This window comes from Rhinatrema bivittatum, chromosome 2 (genome assembly GCF_901001135.1).
Source record: "Rhinatrema bivittatum chromosome 2, aRhiBiv1.1, whole genome shotgun sequence".
Classification (NCBI taxonomy): Eukaryota; Metazoa; Chordata; class Amphibia; order Gymnophiona; family Rhinatrematidae; genus Rhinatrema; species Rhinatrema bivittatum.
This window is the reverse complement of record NC_042616.1, coordinates 406,743,521-406,766,047: the sequence shown is the minus strand read 5'-3', so window position 1 is coordinate 406,766,047 and position 22,527 is coordinate 406,743,521. Positions and strand designations below refer to the sequence as shown.

The 22,527-nt window shown below is 46.8% G+C and overlaps 1 protein-coding gene across 1 annotated transcript in view; it reads right to left on the bottom strand.

Annotated features, from left to right (window-relative positions):
• Positions 1 to 22,527, bottom strand: part of TMPRSS6 (transmembrane serine protease 6) — a 176,144-nt gene that overhangs the window by 95,521 nt on the left and 58,096 nt on the right. Inside the window, exons 4-6 of the mRNA XM_029590066.1 lie at positions 10,604 to 10,671; positions 9,619 to 9,800; positions 1,247 to 1,288 (exon numbers count right to left, since the gene is read on the bottom strand). Coding sequence (XP_029445926.1) covers positions 1,247 to 1,288; positions 9,619 to 9,800; positions 10,604 to 10,671 — 292 coding nt within the window. The remainder of the gene's footprint in view (positions 1 to 1,246; positions 1,289 to 9,618; positions 9,801 to 10,603; positions 10,672 to 22,527) is intronic.

Here is a 22,527-nt window from a genome sequence, read left to right as displayed (position 1 = left end):
CCGATGTCTGTTGCATCGATGATGCTGATGCATCATGTTTAAGGATTTATGTTTCTTTGGCATAGGCTCCAGCCCCAGAGAGTGATGCTGCTTTTTCCTTGATGCAGGGCAGCTTGCACTATTCGACCCTACAGCTTTGGCTTGTGCCATGAGGGGAGATTTGGAGGAGATTGTGCTCAACTTTTTTTCCAGCAAGGTAGACACACTGCACTTCAGGAAGAGGATCAGATCCTCAATCCTACCTGCTCTGGAATGCTGGAAATGCAAGGACATCTGCCTATAGGCATAGCAGTTTGCTTGATCATGGTCTGGCCCAAGGCATCAATAGTACAGCTTGCTCCCATCCATGAATGACACTATCTTGCCACAAATACAATTCTTGAATCCATTCATGGTAGGTTTCTTTTTGTCAGACATGTTGAGGAGGCAAGTGCTTTAACTGTTTTTTATTAACACAGAAAAGTCCTGTTTGGGTGCTGCTGAAGCAGCGAGGCTACTAAAAGAAATAAGCACTGAAGAAAAATATTGAAAAATCTAGAGGAAATAAGATTTTAATGAAAAATATCTGGAGAGACTGAGTTAATGTCCATGCTTCTGCTTGGACAAAAAATGACTGAGGAGGCTCATGAGGCAGTACCTGCCCGGGAACTCTTGCACATGTTCAGTAGAGCTCAAAGCTCTTCTAGTTTGGAGACATGAGTCCATTCAGTACCACCAGATGATGTTACCCACATGTCATGGCTACTTCAGCCTGTTTACCAACTGAAAAACAAAATATTAGTAGCTTTTTGGTGATTTCATAGCCATATGTTTTCCATGTTTGGACAATATTTGTACAGATAACTACTTTTTCCTCAAATTACAGCAGTGAATTACTATTATTTGAGACATCACATTTGTGTATTAACTCATTTTGATATGAAAGCATCACAGTCATGTATTATTACTACTTTTAGGTGACAGTACAACTGCATATTATTATCATAGCCACAGCTATTTATTATTACTGTATTCTGGTGATATCCATGTATTATTACCATTGTTGTATCAAGTTGCATCTAGCTACTATCAGTTTTGTTTCCCTAAAGCTAAAGACAGTAATTATTAAATAATTAAGAATCTGTAGATAAACTAGACAACCAACACTCTCTACTATTTTATGTGCAGTAACAAATATGCAAATTAAAAAAAAGTGAACACAAAGCAATATACAAACAAAAATGTAAAACAGAACAGAATTTCATACCCAATGCAGAGATCAAAAGGCTTTTGTCTTTCAAACTTGCTTCTGAAAAAGTAATTTTAGAAAATAACAAACCAAATGAAATACAAAAAGAAAACAATGTGAGAGATGTCCCCTGCTTTTCTACATATCCCCTGCTCCAATGACTGCTCTTCCCATGCCATCACACCAGTAGTTAGTTGCTGTCTGATGCTGTCACATAAGAAGAAACACAGTTTGACGATCACAAGCTTTCACCACTGTGTTTCAGCTAAGAGGAGTAGTTTATTACTATTATTATTTCATTTAGAATGCTTGCAGTCAAATCCCATGAAATCAGGCAAAAATGCTACACAATTAGCAAACAGAGGAAAAGCAGAAGGATTAACAAGCAATGAAAGCAGATAAGTTTTAAAGCACAGTTTGAAGATTATGAAAGTGGGGGTGAGGCAGATGGAAACTGGTGAGAATGCTTTAAGAGAAGGGCAAGAAGACAAACAGCAGATAATGAGTAGACGCAGCAGATCAAGAAGTAGGGTTATCAGGAAAAGGAAGTTAGGGGTGTAAAGAGGAGAAGACAAAGTGTAGAGGAAGCGAGCTGCTTGCAAAAAAGCTGGAGATACCAAGTGCATGGTGCACTTTGCAAGGCACAGGATCTTAAGTTGGATGTGTAAATTCAAAGAAAGACATTAAAGAGCCACAGACTGGTAGATATATACAAGAAGTGAAAAATAGATGATAAGAAGGGCAGCTGCTGTCTTATGTACAGCCTGAAGATGTTTAAAGGAGGTGGGAGAGTAAACTAGCCAGCAAAGAATTACAGTAATCCACATGGGAAATGGCCAGCACATAGCTAAGAAGCAGAAGATGGGAAAAGTGGATAGAGAAGGAACAGCAAATCTTATGAATATACCGGTGAGATGATAAAAGCAGGTCTTAGTGACAGAGCTGAAGTAAGATGAAAAGGAAAGGGCTGAATGAAAAGTGGATTCAAAATTGTGAGCAGTAATGGTTGGGGGAAAGAAAAACGGAAGATGACTCAGAGAAGAAGGCAGGCGGTGACAGACGGGAAGCAGAAAAGAACAAGGCTTCAGATTTAGAGGTACTCAGCTGAACAGAGTGCACGTCCACTAAGGGACTACCATTAAGCACTGAGCAGAAAAGAGGGGAAAAAATGAAATTCAATACTGCATCAGTTTACAGATGATGGCAACCAAACCTAGAGATGGGCACAAGAATTCTCAGTATTTAGGTGTTTATAAAAGAGGAATGGGCCTAGCATGGAGAGCCCTGCATAAATTGAAAACTAAGCAATTGAAAGATGCTCCTTTTACAGGAGAGTGTGGTAAATTGTGCCAATACTGTATGGCCTGAAAAACAGACATGTATATATACTCACCCACTCAAAGGCCTAATCTAGGAGATCCCAATCTAACACTGTCCCAAATTCATTAAAAGATGTGACTAAATCTCTCAATTCAATACTAAATTGTATTAACCCATATCACAAAGAAACAGAGAAAGAAAGAATAGGACAACTGGATGAGGGAGAAAGGGAATAGGCTCAGAAATATTGTACCATTTTTAGAAGCATTTTTTCCACTTTCTCACCATAATTGTAAAACTACAACTCACTATTCTTGTTTAGAAAATACCAAAACTGCAGTCCAAACTATTTTTCCTACACTTTCTAGTAATATAAGGGCTGGCATGTTTGTAAATGTTGTCTTGCAGCTCTAGTCTCCTTAGTGAGCAGCCTACCACCTAGTACTGGATCCTAGGGATGTGCAGAGCAAAAGTTTAAGTTCATATGTCCATATGTCCAAAGGGGGTCCCATTTGCGGTCAATATGGACATAAACAGAATTCAATGAGTTGAGTATATGTCCATATGTGCAAATAAAAATTTAAACCCCTCACCCTCCTTAATCCCCCCACCCCCAAGACTTACCACAACTCCCTGGTGGTCCAGCGGGGTCAGGACGCCATTTCTGACCAACTTTGCAAGGAGCACGTGACGTCGGCGTCACGTCGGAGTGACGCGGCGTCACGAGATTCCCCGCGGGTTCGCGCCGGAACGCTCGTTCGGCCCAAAAGGAACTTTTGGCCAGCTTGGGGGGGCCTCCTGACACCCCAAGCTGGCCAAAAGTTCCTTTTGGGCCGAACGAGGGTGCCGGAGGGAACTCGCGGGGAATCACGTGACGCCGCGTCACTGCGACGTGGCGCCGACGTCACGTGATTCCCCGCGGGTTCGCTTCCAGGATCCTCGTTCGGCCCAAAAGGAACTTTTGGCCAGCTTGGGGGGCCCCCCAAGCTGGCCAAAAGTTCCTTTTGGGCCGAACGAGGATCCCGGAAGCGACCCCGCGGGGAATCACGTGACGTCGGCGTGACGCGGCGTCACGTGATTCCCCGCGAGTTCCCTCCGGCACCCTCGTTCGGCCCAAAAGGAACTTTTGGCCAGCTTGGGGGGGCCTCCTGACCCCCCCAAGCTGGCCAAAAGTTCCTTTTGGGCCGAACGAGCGTTCCGGCGCGAACCCGCGGGGAATCACGTGACGCCGCGTCACTCGGACGTGGCGCCGACGTCACGTGCTCCTCGGAAAGGCTTTCAGAAATGGCGTCCTCACTCCTCGCTGGATCACCAGGGAGTTGTGGTAAGTCTTTGGGGGGGGATTAAGGAAGGTGAGGGGTTTAAATTTTTATTTTGGATCAACAATCGCGATTTCCAACTTATTCAACATAGCTATGTTGAATAAGTTGGAAATCCGATTGTTTATGTCTTATCACTTTTTTAAGTTAAAAAAAAAAAAAGTAGCGTTTTACATTTATGTTCAATACGAATGCACACCCCTACTGGATCCCTTCCAGTTAACTTGCATCTATTTTAGTGTAGTTATGTTCTCTTGCACATCCTGTCTCCAGATTGGCCCAGTAGGGACCAGCCCTGAATGTCAGTTCTACTTCGCTCTGTCCTCAGCCTATGCTTCTGGCTGTTTCAATGCAGACTTTCTATTCCTGCCTTCTGCACCAGCCTCTCTGCTCCTGTCTCACTTGTCCTGCATTGTTCCTGCATTTGCCTGGACCCTGTCTGTTACTGGTTCCTGCTTCACAGCTCCAGTTCCCGGTCTGTTTGTGGGTCTGCCTGATTCTTCTTATAAACTGTTTCCTCTGGACTTTCTGGCTTCTAACTCTGGTCTGGCACTTGCATTATGAACTCGTTTTCTAAAGGTACTGTGGCAGCTTGTCTGCTTCCTAAATCTGGATGCATCCCTGCTGGTCATACCTCAGAAATAAACCCTACTAAATAATAGGGATGTGAATCGTTTTTTGACGATTTAAAATATCGTCCGATATATTTTAAATCGTCAAAAATCGTTAGGGCCACGATACAATACCAATTCCCCCGATTTATCGTCAAAAAATCGTAAATCGTGGGAAGGGGGAGGGCAGGAAAACCGGCACACTAAAACCCCCTAAAACCCACCCCCGACCCTTTAAATTAAATCCCCCACCCTCCCGAACCCCCCCCCCCAAATGCATTAAATTACCTGGGAGTCCTCCGTAGCGGCGGTCCGTGGCTAAATCGGGGGAAGGGGGAGAGCACGAAAACCGGCACACTAGATCGTGAGGTCTTCAGCCGGCGCCATTTTTCAAAATGGCCGCCGCAAAATGGCGGCGGCCATAGACGAAAATGATTCGATGCAAGAGGTAGTTCCGGACCCCCGCTGGACTTTTGGCAAGTCTTGTGGGGGTCAGGAGGCCCCCCCAAGCTGGCCAAAAGTTCCTGGGGGTCCAGCGGGGGTCAAGGAGCGATTTCCTGCCGCGAATCATTTTCCGTACGGAAAATGGCACCGGCCATAAGCGTATGGCCGGCGCCATTGTCTGTACGGAAAATGGCGCCGGCAGGAGATCGACTGCAGGAGGTCGTTCAGCGAGGTCCGGAACCCTCGCGAGATTTCCGGACCTTGCTGAACGACCTCCTGCAGTCGATCTCCTGCCGGCGCCATTTTCCGTACGGAAAACGATTCGCGGCAGGAAATCGCTCCTTGACCCCCGCTGGACCCCCAGGAACTTTTGGCCAGCTTGGGGGGGCCTCCTGACCCCCACAAGACTTGCCAAAAGTCCAGCGGGGGTCCGGAACAACCTCTTGCGTCGAATCGTTTTCGTCTATGGCCGCCGCCATTTTGCGGCGGCCATTTTGAAAAATGGCGCCGGCTGAAGACCTCACGATCTAGTGTGCCGGTTTTCGTGCTCTCCCCCTTCCCCCGATTTAGCCACGGACCGCCGCTACGGAGGACTCCCAGGTAATTTAATGCATTTGGGGGGGGGTTCGGGAGGGTGGGGGATTTAATTTAAAGGGTCGGGGGTGGGTTTTAGGGGTTTTAGTGTGCCGCTGGACCACTTGGTAATTTAAGGCATTTGGGGGGGGGGTTCGGGAGGGGGGGGATTTAATTTAAAGGGTCGGGGGTGGGTTTTAGGGGGTTTTAGTGTGCCGGCTCATGATTTTAACGATTATGACGATACTTTACACACACAAACGGCAACAATACGATTCCCTCCCCCTCCCAGCCGAAATCGATCGTTAAGACGATCGAGGACACGATTCACATCTCTACTAAATAATAAGGATGTAGAGCCAACATTTTTTTTTTCATTTTTTTTTGGGGGGGGTTTCTTCCATTTTTGTTATTTTGTTTCCTTTTAGCATGCAGTGTTTTGATTTAGTGTAAACTGATTTTTTTTTAATGTACACTACAAAAATTAGTGTGCACTAATAAAAACAAAATGAAAAAATAAAGAATGCATATTTCTACTAAATAAGGATTTATCTGGTGACCAATTTACAATTTTCCATGATCCAGTACTCGTACAATTGGCACTTGAGTCAAATCAGCCTTGGCAGGCTATGGCAGTCCATTTTACTTATTGCATCTAGGGACTTAACTTGTAGTTCTAACTTTTTCTGAACTCCCCCCAAAACAGAAAACAAACAAACCAGGAGTTCAAATCTGTAGATGCAATAGAACAAATCCAAGACTGGTTTGGTTTTCCAGGATTGATCTGAATCAGGTGGCAACCCAACCCATCAGTTGAGAAACCCTGCTCTTATTTACAAAAAAAAGGTTTGTACCTGTAGATGATGAGAAGGAAGGTACAAAGAAGAAAGAGAGAAATGAAAACAGATAGCGGGGATCAGTGTTTTAGTGTTGGATAAGCAGGTTGTCCTGGAATATATTTCAATTCCCTGCATAACATCTGAAGATTAGCATAAAGTAATAATTTTTCTCCTTCACCAGATCCAGTGACCTTGTATAGGGATTATCCGAAGCTGCAGCTACAGACCCAACAATACTGACTCTATATAACCAGAGAGCCTTAACAATTCTACCCTAGTTCCAATGAAACTAACCAAGGATAGTGACATAATTTTATTATGAGATGTTGGGATCCTCTTTGAACAGAAATTGGTAAGCAATGCGGAATATAAATGATTGTAAATCATACTTAAACAATAGATGTTTCCAGGTACAAATAAAAAATACACTTTCAGACAACGTCACACTGCTAACTGGTGTCCCACAGGGATCAGCCCTATCTGCAACACTCTTTCATTTACCTCCTCCCAGTATGTCATTTACTAGCAGGACTGGGAATCATACACCACATTTACACAGATGATATACAATTACTGTTACCCATTCCAAACACCATCCAAGAAACAATGAAACCAACTAACCAATATGTATCTAGAAATAATCAAACAGCTCCTAAACCAGATAGAACTGGTAATAAACATTGACAAAACTGAATTCCTACACCTTGAACGTAAAAACACATACCAAACACAACCAACATTCACAATCAAAAATATTCAAACCGCTGAGTTAGCAATAAAAGTTAGGAATCTAGGAGTAATAATTGACCCTGAGCTAAACATGAAACAACACATCTCACAGAAAATAAAAGAAGGTTGCGCAAAACTAATGATCCTGAGAAGACTAAAACCTCTACTAAGGATTAACAATTTTCGCACAGTTCTACAAGCAATGATATTCGCAAGCACAGATTATTGTAACTCCCTGCTTTTAGGACTACCTCAATCTACAATTCGGCCTCTGCAAATATTGCAAAATTCCGTGCCAGAATTTTGACTGGCAAAAAAAAGAGTGACCATATTACAGGAACACTTGCTGAACTCCACTGGCTTCCAATTGAACAAAGAATACAATGTAAGGCACTTTGTATAATCCATAAACTAATCCACGATGAAAAAGCCGACTGGCTTAACACGGCACTGCGCGTGCATGTACCACAAAGAAACCTGAGATCTGCAAAAAAAGCTCTACTAACTGTCCCCTCTGTCAAATCAGCACATCTCATGCAAGTAAAGGAAAGAGCACTGTCACTGGCTGGTCCCATACTATGGAACACCATGCCACTCGAAATAAGACTACAGAGAAATTTGAAATTATTCAAAACTAATCTGAAAACCTGGCTTTTTAAACAAGCATTTTATAAAGATAAAGAGGAGAAAAATAGTTGATAGATAAGGATGCACCAAGCTAGAAGTTGTTATTAGTAACCTACAAAAGCATATTAATTAGGGATGTGAATCGTTTTTTGACGATTTAAAATATCGTCAGATATATTTTAAATCATCAAAAATCGTTAGAGCCGCGATACAATAACAATTCCCCCGATTTATCGTCAAAAAATCGTAAATCAGGGGAAGGGGGAGGGCGGGAAAACCGGCACACTAAAACAACCCTAAAACCCACCCTGACCCTTTAAAATAAATCCCCCACCCTCCCGAACCCCCCCAAAATGCCTTAAATTGCCTGGGGTCCAGAGGAAGGATCCCGGTGTGATCTTTTACTCTCGGACCTCCGGTGCTTGTAGAAATGGCGCCGGCGCTACCTTTGGTTTTTCCGTACGGAAAAATGATTCGCGGCAGGAGATCGCTCCCGGACCCCCGCTGGACCCCCAGGGACTTTTGGCCAGCTTGGGGGGGCCTCCTGACCCCCACAAGACTTGCCAAAAGTCCAGTGGGGGTCCGGAACGACCTCCTGCAGTCGAATCGCAAAATGGCGCCGGCCGGCGCCGCAAAATGGCGCCGGCCGTAGACAACACGATTCGACTGCAGGAGGACTTTTGGCCAGCTTGGGGGGGCCTCCTGACCCCCACAAGACTTGCCAAAAGTCCAGCGGGGGTCCGGAACGACCTCCTGCAGTCGAATCGCAAAATGGCGCCGGCCGGCGCCGCAAAATGGCGCCGGCCGTAGACAACACGATTCGACTGCAGGAGGTCGTTCTGGACCCCCGCTGGACTTTTGGCAAGTCTTGTGGGGGTCAGGAGGCCCCCCCAAGCTGGCCAAAAGTCCCTGGGGGTCCAGCGGGGGTCCGGGAGCGATCTCCTGCCGTGAATCATTTTTCCGTACGGAAAAACGATTCGCATGCAGGAAGTCGTTCCCGGACCCCCGCTGGACTTTTGGCAAGTCTTGTGGGGGTCAGGAGGCCCCCCCAAGCTGGCCAAAAGTCCCTGGGGGTCCAGCGGGGGTCCGGGAGCGATCTCCTACGCTCCTGACCTCGGGGGACAAAAAACAAAATGGCGCCGGCGCTACCTTTGACCTGTCATATGACAAGGCAAAGGTAGCGCCGGCGCCATTTCTACAAGCACCGGAGGTCCGAGAGTAAAAGATCACACCGGGACCCTTCCTCTGGACCCCAGGTAATTTAAGGCATTTTGGGGGGTTCAGGAGGGTGGGGGATTTATTTTAAAGGGTCGGGGTGGGTTTTAGGGTTGTTTTAGTGTGCCGGTTTTCCCGCCCTCCCCCCCACTGGACCCCAGGTAATTTAAGGCATTTGGGGGGGGAGGTTCGGGAGGGTGGGGGATTTATTTTAAAGGGTCGGGGTGGGTTTTAGGGATGTTTTAGTGTGCCGGTTTTCGATTTACACAATTTTCACGATATTTAAAAAACCCAAACGGCGACAATCCGATTCCCTCCCCCTCCCAGCCGAAATCGATCGTTAAGACGATCGATCACACGATTCACATCTCTAATATTAATGTTAAAATCAAACCACCTAATTTGTTCCTAACAATCAGGATTAACTTACACACTTAGTTTATTATTTTAAATTGTTACCGTACTATGATGGCACATGATTAATTTGTAATCTATACCACCCATATTTCTCTTTATTGTGCCCTTCTGTAAACCGTTGTGAAGGTTATTTAACATAACAACAGTATAGAAAAGGTTTTAAATAAATAAATAAACAAACAAACAAACAAATAAATAAATAAATAAATAAATAAAATAATTTAGAATGAACACATAGACCTATCAATCCCTCTTCATTTCCCCTCAAACTCAGATTTTAGATTTATTATACTGACCCAAAATAAACAAAGAGTTGGGGTCGATCTTGTATTCTGTCTGGAAGAAGGTTTCAGTCCCATTGGCGCTGGCGTGCAGTACTTCAGAGAGTGCTGCACTCAACCGATTCACGTTCACGTCAGCCAGTCGATTCTCTGGAACTAGCAGTTCAATCCAGAAGAAAACTTTCAAGCTTCCTTCCCTGGCAAATGGCAACAATCAAGAGCTTTAGTTCTTAGTGATTTAATACTTTTTCCTTTACGCGTATAACCCAACATGTATAAGAAAATAAGAGACATGAGGAAGGACCTATGATAATCTTTTTATTCTGTGGTACATGAACATGGGCAATGATCACCATGTATTTCTAGAGTACCCAGGCATGGGCATGGTGGTCACTTTCTTTTTGGGATACTCCAGCATAGATATTGCCGACCCTGTTGTTTTGAGGTACCTGAGCATAGGCTCGTGCACAAACAGATAGTGTCGTTTGTCAATGGTCAGACAACAGAGTGTCTGGAGATAGGGGTCAGAACACAGAAACACCAGATTGCTGGTCCTGTGTTCTAGCCATTAGACTATTGTTTCTCAGCCCAGTCCTTGGGGCACACCCAGGCAGACAGATGTCCAGGATACCCGCAATAAATATGCATGAGATAGATTTGCATACATTGGCCGTAAGTGCATGCCAATCTATCCCATGCATATTTATTACGGATATCCTGAAAACCCAATTGATTGGACTGGGTGGCAAATCCCTGCACCAGATTATGCTTCTCTTTCAGAGCAGAAAAGGAAAAGAAACCCAACACAAAATGGCAAGATGACACCCTATGCAAATGTTGGCCTAATCAGTTAAGTCTTGCATGCACCAAAAAAGCAAAGGGCAGATCTGACCATTCAAGGTGACCACAGACTTACAAATATTGCTAAATAAGTGCATTTCTCACAATGCTTCAGGAAAGCAAAGGGGCATACTGCCAATAAAAAAAGGTAGCACCTTACCCAAATGCATATACTTTCGTGGAATTGAAATAGGAGGGCAGATCTGAAGACTGGACCAGATTAGCCACCTGCAATATATTTAATAGTTGCTGTTATTCAATTTTGGCAATTGTTCCCCTGTTATCTGATTGGTTAAAAAATGAGTCAACTGACATTTTTAAGACTATAAAGTGATTTCTACAAAAAGCAGTGCACAGTGCTTTGTCAATGTTGTTACTAGGTAACAGAGCCTAATTGAGTTCAAAGTTAGCAAAACATGGGGTGTGGTGAAAACTGCCAGGGTCAGGATGAATTTCCGACCTATGACATACTGAAGTAGACAGGGACAGAGAATTTTTATCTTATATTTCTGGTTAATATTTATCTAGTCCTTGGAATCAAAGTGTAGAAAGTTTTATATAAAGTTCTTTAAAATAAACAAAAAAGCCTGGCTTATTAATTTGTATCTGATGTTATTTAACCATGGTGCAGTTCTGCCCAATTGAAGACGTGTGTTTGTTTTTCCTAACCTCTTTCTGCTCATTTCTGGGTGTTGGGGTGGGGGGGGAGGGAGGATTTGGGGTATTGTGGCCCCTTCCAAGGCACCAATGATTTCTTCATGGCAGACGCCTGCAGAGGGTTTGCTATTGCCTTTTGCAACCATCTGAAGCCAGTATTTGTCTAGCAAGCAAGGATAATCAGGCCTGATGATGCTTAGTTTCTGAAATCTAATAAATTCAGACTCTCTGAGGCTAGTGCTGCTAGGGAGGAAGTACATACAAAGAGAATATCTGGAGATATTAGCCTTTTGCAAAATTTGCTTCAATAAAATATATATTTAGTGATATCATTCCATTTTACTTGTTTCCTGTTGTGGAAAAAAAATGTGGAATGACTTTTCCCTGTCCCACATAAGTTCTCTTAAAGCTACTTGTTGCGCACGGGGGTGGACCGTTGTCCTGGGACAGTGAAGGAATGCCTCCTGAAAGGGAACAGAAGGTAACTGCCCCCAGGGTGCGGAGCACTGGAGGACACAGAGGCTAGGATGAGCTTCACCACTGGAAGCCCGAGGTCCCCCCAGGAGGAGATCGTAGGGACCCGGGCCGCTTGGACTTAGGTGGGCCTCGCAGGGCTTCCTGAGAGAATGAAAGTCCAGTGTGCCCACGGACACAGGGGGAGCGCGATCAGGTTCGAAGTTGGAGGCTGGTTGGAACAAGGAGAACCAGAACAGAGTTGGTGATGACAAGGTGAGGAACAGAGCCAGAATCTGGAGACAAGGTCAGGCAGGCAAAGGTCAAGATCCAGAGGTCAGTCTGAAGAATGGTCAGTAAAGCAGGGGTCAGGTACTGGAGGTCAGACGAGGTCAAAGGCAGGCTGAGGTCTTGGGGCAGGCGACAGGCAGGCAGGCAGGTCAGGAGCAAGCTGAGGTCAGTACCAGTAAGACAGTCCAAGGGTACTACCTGGCTAGACAGACAGACGAACACAGGAACAAGCAGGACTCAGGAACTAGGATGCAGGAACAAGTTAGGAACAGAACTGGAACAGAAGGATCCTGGAATGAGATTAGGAACAGGCAAGAGCAGGAACAAATGCAGAGGCAATCTTAGAACAAACCGACCCGATTGCCAAGGCAAGGAAGCAAAGACAGGAACTTCCTATATTGAGGGATCAATCAGGGCGCACCGCGGAGCTAAGACTCGCCCTTGGCCCTACATGAGTCCAGGCAGTCCGCGCGCATGTGGAGGGGCATGGCTAACATGGCAGAGGACACCGAGCCTCGGCGTGAGGCCTGGCGCACGGGGGAAGGCCGGCGACCGCCGCCGCAGGACGCCAGGGCCTGGCAGGACTGGCAACTACCGCGAGAGACATCATCCCAGGACCCGCTGTGGAACCAACGCGGGCGGGGCACGTAACACTACTACCCAGTTCTTTGCATCTGATCCTGCTCAATACTCTTATCCTCTACTCCCTTCTCCATATTCTGTGCCAGTCTGTCACCTCTCCAGCGTTCATAAATATATATTCCACATATATACTAGAGATGTGAATCGTGTCCTCGATCGTCTTAACGATCGATTTTGGCTGGGAGGAGGAGGGAATCGTATTGTTGCCGTTTGGGTGTGTAAACTATCATGAAAAATCGTTAAAATCGTGAGCCGGCACACTAAACCCCCCTAAAACCCACCCCGACCCTTTAAATTAAATCCCCCACCCTCCCGAACCCCCCCCAAATGCTTTAAATTACCTGGGGATCCGGCGGTGGTCCAGAACGGCGGCGGTCCGGAACGGTCCCCTCAATAGAATCGTGTTGTCTTCAGCTGGCGCCATTTTTCAAAATGGCCGCCGCAAAATGGCGGCGGCCATAGACAAAAACGATTCGACGGAGGAGGTCGTTCCGGACCCCCGCTGGACTTTTGGCAAGTCTTGTGGGGGTCAGGAGGCCCCCCCAAGCTGGCCAAAAGTTTCCTGGGAGTCCAGCGGGGTTCCGGGAGCGATTTCTTGCCGCGAATCGTTTTCGTACGGAAAATGGCGCCGGCAGGAGATCGACTGCAGGAGGTCGTTCAGCGGGGGGTTCCGGACCGCCGCTGAATGACCTCCTGCACTCGATCTCCTGCCAGCGCCATTTTCCGTACGAAAACGATTCGCGGCAAGAAATCGCTCCCGGAACCCCGCTGGACTCCCAGGAAACTTTTGGCCAGCTTGGGGGGGCCTCCTGACCCCCACAAGACTTGCCAAAAGTCCAGCGGGGGTCCGGAACGACCTCCTCCGTCGAATCGTTTTTGTCTATGGCCGCCGCCATTTTGCGGCGGCCATTTTGAAAAATGGCGCCAGCTGAAGACAACACGATTCTATTGAGGGGGCCGTTCCGGACCGCCGCCGTTCTGGACCACCGCCGGATCCCCAGGTAATTTAAAGCATTGGGGGGGGGGGGGTTCGGGAGGGTGGGGGATTTAATTTAAAGGGTCGGGGGTGGGTTTTAGGGGGTTTTAGTGTGCCGGTTTTCCTGCCCTCCCCCTTCCCCCGATTTACGATTTTTTAACGATAAATCGGGGGAATTGGTATTGTATCATGGCCCTAACGATTTTTTGACGATTTAAAATATATCGGACGATATTTTAAATCGTCAAAAAACGATTCACATCCCTAATATATACTGCACATATATAACTGCACACATAAAACATATAACATCTTCACGAACTAACATGTACTGACCCAGCACAAATCAGTTTTTATATAGCAACAAGCTTTTCTTAAATAATACAATTTGAGGGGAGATCATTTTATACTTTTATGGATGGGGAAATGTTTTGTTGGAACCCCATTCAAAGTGGAGATGCTGCCTCTGCTGTTCATGGCTGCTGGTGGATTCTCGGATAGTCATCCCCTCCATTCCGCCTCCCAGCTGGGTGGGGTAGGGAAGAAAATAGTGGGTTGGTTGTAAAAGCAAAAAAATATTCAGAGGACATTCTTAGCCCACCAGTTTCTTCTTGCTTGGCTGTGATTGCCTTTGTCCTTGGCTATATTAGTATATGAACGTTGATGAGCAGCGGCAACAAATCCTTGTATTCTCCTTGCAGGAGGGCAACAGGCTTATTCCCACTGTCGTTTAAGGGTGTAGGAGGCATCTGAAAATGTATGAATAAAGTCACTGCAAAAAGAGAATCTGTTGAAACGGAGACTTTACACCCAGGCAGAAAAGCTTGTGGAAAATTATTACATCAGCAAATTTCCCCACTACAGAATAGGAAGGCGAGCTATCAACAGCATTTTCATCAGGGAAAGCAGTGCTTTACCTGTGGCAATGTGTTTTTAGAAAAACTGCCCATCTGACATGCACATAAAATTACATGAATGAGACCTGTACATGCATGCTTTTACTCGCATTTGGGAGAGATATTCAGAGGATGTGGGGTCTGTGTTGAGTTTTCCTGTTTGTGCATAATTATTGATTCTTTAAAAGTGTGTACATAAATTTTTACAGCAAAACTATCCACACTAAATACCAGGTATGCCAAGGGTTAGAGAAGCAGAGAGAACATGAAGAACAATGCATGTCTTGTCTAGACTGCAAGCTCCACGTAGCAGGGCCTGCCTGTTATATGTGTTTATACAGTGCTGCTATGTAACATCGACTATGGCAAAGGAAAATTGGTTCTTACCTGATAATTTTCATTCTTGTAGTACCACAGATCAGTCCAGACTCCTGGGTTTTGCCTCCCCTCCAGCAGATGGAGACAGAGAAGTTTTCACAAACTCTGCCCTATACCCTGAGGTACTACCCACAGTCCGTCAGTATTACTCAGTAACAAAGCAGAATGGATCAAAACCCAATTAAACATATACAATAAATTCAATCTCCAAACTGGCTCACTAAACCCCAAAAAGGGAACAGAAACCAAGGAACACTATGAACAAATTGATCTTCAGATCCGAAAATGAAAACACATACAGAACGAGCGGACTTTCCATTGCCTCTTATGCATCAAGTGGGCGGGACTCTGAACTGATCCATGGTATTACAGGAATGAAAATTATCAGATAAGAACCAATTTTCCTTTCCCTGTACTTACCTGGATCAGTCCAGACTCCTGGGATGTACCAGAGCTCTCTTACCTGGGATGGGATCCGGAGAGCACTCCTTCTCCAAATTCCCCTGAACTCAGATCCTGAACATCCAACCGATAATGCCTTGCGAACCTGTGTAAAGACTTCCATGTAGCCACTCTACAAATCTCTTGGGGTGAGATTTGTTGGCATTCCGTCCATGACGCTGCCTGCACCCGTGTAGAATGTGCCCGAAGACCCACCAGTAAGGGCCTACCATGCAGCAAGTAAGCTGAGCTTATAGCCTCCTTCAGCCAGTGGGCTATTGTAGTTTTTGAAGCCATATTACCTCTCTTCGGACCACTCCACAGCACAAAAATATGGTCTGACAAACGAAAAGCATTTGTAACCTCCAGGTATTGCAGTAAAGCCCAATGAACATCCAACTTCCGCAAGTCTCTTGCGAGAGGATCCGATCGGTCCAAATCTGGAAAAGATGGGAGCTCCACTGACTGATTCAAGTGAAAAGAAGAGACTACCTTTGGAAGAAAAGACGGGACCATCCATAAGGAAATCCCTGACTCAGAAATCCACAGGAAAGGCTCCCTGCAAGACAACGCCTGAAACTGACATTCTTCAAGCCGACGCAATAGCTACCAGAAATATCACCTTCAATGTGAGATCTTTCATCATTGCCCTCTTCAAAAGGCAGAGCACACAGAGCTGTGAAAACTAAATTCAGACTCCATGAAGGACAAGGTTGTAGGATCGGATGTCGCAAGTGCTTTGCCCCCCGAAGAAAACGAGCCACATCCAGATGCGCCACTAACGCAACTCCTTGAATGGTACCCCGTAAACAACCAAGAGCTGCCACTTGCACCTTTAGAGAACTACACAACAACCCTTTAGCTAGTCCAGCCTGCAGAAAACACAAAATGTCAGACAACGACGCCCGGATTGGGAACACCAATGCACCAGGCTTCAAATACCTTCCACACCCTGACATAAGCTAAGGATGTGGAAGGTTTGCGTGACCTTAAAAGGGTAGTGACCACCACGTCTGAATACCCTTTGCTTTTCAAACATCACCTCTCAAAAGCCATGCTGCTAGACAGAAGTGATCCGCCTCTTCCAAACAGACGGGACCTTGGTGACGAAGAGCCAGGAAATCCCGCAGACGTAGAGGGTCCGCCAGGTTAGGCTGAGCAGATCTGCAAACCATGGGCATCTCAGCCACGCTGGGGCTACTAGAATCACCTCCGCCGGGTGGAGTTCTATTCGGCGGAGTATCTTTCCGATCAGAGGCCAAGGAGGAAACACATACAGCAACACGTTGATCAGCCAGGGAAGCATCCTTCCGGACCCCCGCTGGACTTTTGGCAAGTCTCGTGGGGGTCAGGAGGCCCCCCACAAGCTGGCCAAAAGTTCCTGGAGGTCCAGCGGGGGTCAGGGAGCGATTTCCCGCCGCGAATCGTTTTCGTACGGAAAATGGCGCCGGCAGGAGATCGACTGCAGGAGGTCGTTCAGCGAGGGTTCCGGCGCCTCGCTGAACGACCTCCTGCAGTCGATCTCCTGCCGGCGCCATTTTCCGTACGAAAACGATTCGCGGCGGGAAATCGCTCCCTGACCCCCGCTGGACCTCCAGGAACTTTTGGCCAGCTTGTGGGGGGCCTCCTGACCCCCACGAGACTTGCCAAAAGTCTCCGTTTTCGTACGGAAAATGGCGCCGGCCTGGCTGATCAACACGTTGATCAGCCAGGGAAACATCCTTCCGGACCCCCGCTGGACTTTTGGCAAGTCTCGTGGGGGTCAGGAGGCCCCCCACAAGCTGGCCAAAAGTTCCTGGAGGTCCAGCGGGGGTCAGGGAGCGATTTCCCGCCGCGAATCGTTTTCGTACGGAAAATGGCGCCGGCAGGAGATCGACTGCAGGAGGTCGTTCAGCGAGGGTTCCGGCGCCTCGCTGAACGACCTCCTGCAGTCGATCTCCTGCCGGCGCCATTTTCCGTACGAAAACGGAGACTTTTGGCAAGTCTCGTGGGGGTCAGGAGGCCCCCCACAAGCTGGCCAAAAGTTCCTGGAGGTCCAGCGGGGATCAGGGAGTGATTTCCCGCCGCGAATCGTTTTCGTACGGAAAATGGCGCCGGCAGGAGATCGACTGCAGGAGGTCGTTCAGCGAGGGTTCCGGCGCCTCGCTGAACGACCTCCTGCAGTCGATCTCCTGCCGGCGCCATTTTCCGTACGAAAACGATTCGCGGCGGGAAATCGCTCCCTGACCCCCGCTGGACCTCCAGGAACTTTTGGCCAGCTTGTGGGGGGCCTCCTGACCCCCACGAGACTTGCCAAAAGTCCAGCGGGGGTCCGGAAGGATCTCCTGCCGTCCAATCTTTTTCGTCTATGGCCGCCGCCATTTTTCGGCACCATTTTGGAAAATGGCGCCGGCTGAAGACGACAAGATTCAGGAGCAGGAGCCCGTTCCGGACCGCTGCCGTTCCGGACCGCCGCTGGACCCACAGGTTATTTAAGTTATTGGGGGGGGGGGGGTTCGGGAGGGTGGGGGATTTAATTTAAAGGGTCGGGAGTGGGTTTTAGGGGGTTTTAGTGTGCCGGCTCACGATTCTAACGATTTATCGTTATAAATTGTTAGAATCTGTATTGTATTGTGTTCCATAACGGTTTAAGACGATATTAAAATTATCGGACGATAATTTTAATCGTCCTAAAACGATTCACATCCCTAGAAAGCAATGCTGATTGTAAAGGAGAAAATGAGCAAAGGCCCATGGCTCCAACTCTAGAGTGGAAGTCATCGATCCCAGGACCCTTAAGTAATCCCGTACTCTGGGAGGGTGTTTGGCCAATAGGTCCTGAATCTGACCCTGCAGTTTGCAAATATGGTCCGCAGTAAGGAAAACTCTCCCCTGCTGCATGTCGAACAACGCCCCCAGAAATTCCAAGGATTGAGAAGGAAGCAGGCGACTCTTGGCCATGTTGATCACCCAACCGAGTGACCTCAAAAGCTGCAGCACTCTGTGAACTGCCGACTGGCAAAGCACTTCTGATCTGGCTCGAATCAGCCAGTTGTCTAGGTAAGGATGTACCAATAATCCTTCCCTCCGAAGTTGCGCTGCCACCACCACCATTATCTTGGTGAAAGTCTTGGGAGCGGTGGCAAGTCCAAAAGGCAGAGCCCGAAACTGATAATGATGACCCAGGATGAAGAACCGTAGGAACCTCTGGTGGGTTTTCTGGATGCCGATATGTAAATATGCCTCCATCAAATCCAGCGACACCAGAAACTCTCCCTTTCTTACTGAGGCAATAACTGACCTCAGAGTCTCCATATGGAAATGAGGCACCCAAAGGCATCTGTTGATTCTTTTTAAATCCAGGATGGGATGGACAGAATAGTAGATAGAATAGTGGCATTTCCTCTGTTCCACAGACAGAACTGGCATAATGGTGCCCAGCTGGAGGAGGCACTGTAACTCCTCATGTACTGCCTTTCGTTTTTCCTCGTATGCGCATGGGGAAACTAGAAACCTGTCCCGAGGACGGCGTACAAAATCTAATGCTATAACCTTGTCTTATCATGGGGAGGACCCACTGGTCTGATGTCACCTTGGTCCATTCCTCGTAAAAAAGGGATAGTCTGCCCCTCACGACCGGCCCCAAGGAATGGAACAGCTGTATTTCATTGAGAGGACTTGACTCCAGGGACAGACTGGGAATTACCGGGTCTACCGAACCGGCAACCTCAAAAGGACTGAGACCATGTCTGCTGTCTGTTTGAACCTTGCCTAAAGGAAGGACCTGAAGACCTGGATGGTCGAAACCTCCGATTTCCCCGGAAATGAGACCGAGCAGCAAAGGAGCCCCTTGACTTGGGACGATCCTCCTGCAACCTGTGTACCTTATTCTTGCCCAGGGATTGAATCATGTCTTCCAAGTGCGTTCCAAAAAGCAACTTGTCCTTAAAAGGCAACGAGCCAAGCTGAGCTTTTGACGAAATGTCTGCAGACCAATTCCTCAACCACAAAAGTCTGCGTGCAGGTACGGCTGACACCATGGACCTGGCCTAAGTCCGTAACAGATCATAAAGCGCATCCACACTATAAGCGATTGCTGCTTTCAGCTGACCGGCTTGGAGAGCTTCTCCCTCTGAAAGACCTTCATTGGCCTGTAGTTGCTGCACCCAGAGAAGGCCTGCACGTAAGGAAAAACTGCTGAACATAGCTGCACGCACTCCCAGGGCGGAAACCCCAAATATCTTCTTGAGCTGAAGTTCCAACTTCCTATCCTGCAAGTCTTTAAGGGCTGTCGCCTAGGTCACCGGGATGTTGGTCTTTTTGGTGACCGCCGACACCGCTGCATCCACCTTGGGAACTCAGAGCATCTCTAAAGCTTCCTCTGGCAGAGGATATAGCTTATCCATAGCCTTACTCACCTTCAAGCCTAGGTCTGGGGTATCCATTTCCTGGAAGAGTAAATCCATTACTGAGAAATGAAATGGGAAAGAGGTGGTGGGGCCCCTCAGGCCCAACAAAACTGGATCCATAGCCCCCAGCTTAGCTTCCTCCAGCAGCACCTCTAGACCTAACTCCCTCAAAATTGTGGGGATAAGCAGCCTCAGTTCCTCCTTTCTAAAGAGATGGGCCACCTTCGGGTCGTCCCCTTCCACAATCTGGGAACCATGTACTGCGTCCAGTAGCTGATCTGCATCTCCATCCAGCCCTGTTAGGGGCTTGGACTGCAAGTCCTGGTCCTCCTAGGAATCCAAATCTATTTGATGCACAACGGACCTTAACTGCCATTTAACCTTTGCAGGACCAGAGCCCCCTCTGGCCCTGCTCAAGCCCCCCACGGACCTGGACCTCTTCCTGGAAGATTTGCAGGGACCTAACTCTGTAAATTTCTCCTCAATCTGCTTCTTCCCAGATTTCTTGGCCTTAAAGGCCTTATGAAGAAGCAAAACAAATTCTGAGGAGAAGAAAGATGAAGAGGAGGAGTCCAAAGCCCCCTCAGGGCTTTCCTCCATGTCTGGAGCATCTGGGTCTGCTGGTTCTCCTCCATGGATGCCATTTGTTGTGGGGATAGGGCGGGAGGTAAAATCCCCTCCCCTATCGTGGCCCTCGTGGCTTCCCTAAATGTGCCCAAAATGGCTTCCGTTCCCGTGCTCAGCGGGAACGGATCAGCTGTAGCAGATTGCGGTGCAGCAGGCCTCGAGGAGGCCTTGCGGGTACTGTGCCGACCATCCTGACCAAAATGGAGGGTCCCTCCCCCCTGGTGATACAACCCGAGCAAAGACTGTTGTGAGACAGGCGCGCGCGCCGAGCCACACACACGGCAAGCCAAACTCCGGGGTATCGTGGACTTCCGAAAAAAGCTAAAGAAACACGGCGAAATTGACAAAGACCAGACCGGCCGTAGCAAGGAGGGAAGGGAGAGTCAGCGCTGCAAAACAAAAAACAACCTGCAATTTTAAAAAAAAAATTTTTTTTACTACAGAATTAGCATGGCAGATGTCCTTAGGTCCTGCTCCTTCTGGGGTGAGTGAGCCTGGCTCCCTGGTATCACACCCAAAGCTGCTCTCACTTGGTAACAGAGCCTTTGACCCCTACCAGCAGCTGCCTGCAACACCAGAAGAGATGGTCCCCTCAGGACCTCATAAACCCCTGGGCAGCTTTGATTCCTCTTTGTTTTGTTCTTTTTTTAAATCTAATTTTAATGGTAAAGAAACAAACCCTTTCTGTCTAACTTCCTATCTTTTTTTTATTTACACTAGAGAATCAGAACAGAACAGCCAAGCATCTTCCTGGCTTTTGCAGTAGCTTTATTCACTTATTTGGCCACCTTAAATTCATCAGATACAATCACCCCCAGATCCCCCTCCTCTTTTCTTCTTAGAAAAATTGGCAACAGTAAAGAAATTAGATTGAGCACTTGCAGTATCGATGAAGAAATGAGTCATCACAAGCCACACATACATGGCACTTTCTCAGCTGAAATTTGCTCACTGCCACAGTCATCAAAAAGGTGGTCAATCAATTTCCTCACAGGATAAGGATTCAACATACAAGAAGATACAACATAGGCAAGACTTAGACATTCACTTACAAATACACATAAATGCAGACGCAGCCATTGAAATATCTGACCATTTATGAAACACAATACTTAGGGCATCTGTGTACAAGACCCTCTATATCATGTCCCTAGGACTTTGACAGACTCTAGATTGGACAGTTAAGTATGGAAGAGTTACATGTCCTTCAAGCTGAAGCAGAGACCTGCTTATGCTCCACGGGAGGAATCAGACATTCTTAACAGAACATTATTCCATTCACTCAGTCTAACACCCTGATCCTGATTATTGGGCCATGGGTTATAATGAATCCAACTTATAAGAGAGAATAACTTTCATCCTGCTCATTGCCATGATGGAACTATCACTGAAGTAGTTCTCTGTGACCATGAGATTCATCTTAGAAACCAAAACTAAGGTAAGACTGACCATCAAGGAGAGGAATATATAAATCAAAATTAGATCTGAAAATACCTGGCCAAGTTTTCTTAGCTGAGAGCTTAGTGACCTGTTGAGGCCTTGTGCAGGTCACCTCTATAACTTGTCTGCAAAGATGAAAGTCTTGACAGAGCTTCTATACTGCTAGTTATCTTCCAAATTTGAGTGGGAACATGATTAGCATTAGTCAGTCCTATGTCTCTAGATATGTCACGTCTTTCTAGGAGTGAAGATTTCATGGCAAAAGCTAGAGTCTTTGTAGGCAACGATACATTTTCAAGGAAAAATGTAGAAAGCAAGCATTGTTTTCTTCATATATTCCTTCTATGAGGCAGCACTATCCTACATCTCCCAGTATACCTAGTTCCCCTCATCTGATCCAGCTATCAGACAGAACATATTAACATAGTAAATAATGGAAGATAAAGACCTCAAATGGTCTATCCAGTCTGCCCAGGAATTTTACGCACTGATGATTTATCAAATAGCTATTTTTCTAAGGATTATCTGGGCTACTGAGTACAATCATGTAGGCCTGGGTCCCAGGTATAATGGAATTATTTAGCATCAGTCTGACTACCCTTTTGCAAACTCAGAGCTCTCAAATGACACACCCTACATGACTGTACTGTAGATTAAAGGTTTACTTTATCATTGGCACAGCCGCAGCCAGGCAAGTCTCAGAGGTTAATATGGTGTCCATCTCCTCCTGGGCCAATTCCAATATTCCTGTTTAGCCCAGCATAGCATTATTTCACCGATTGGCCCTTCACTGACAGTTGAAGGGCCAATCCCCCTTCAGAACTCATTTCTTAATGGGGTTGGCCTTTCATTGTCAGCTGTCAGTGAAGGTCCAATAGTGAAGGAGTGCAGTGAA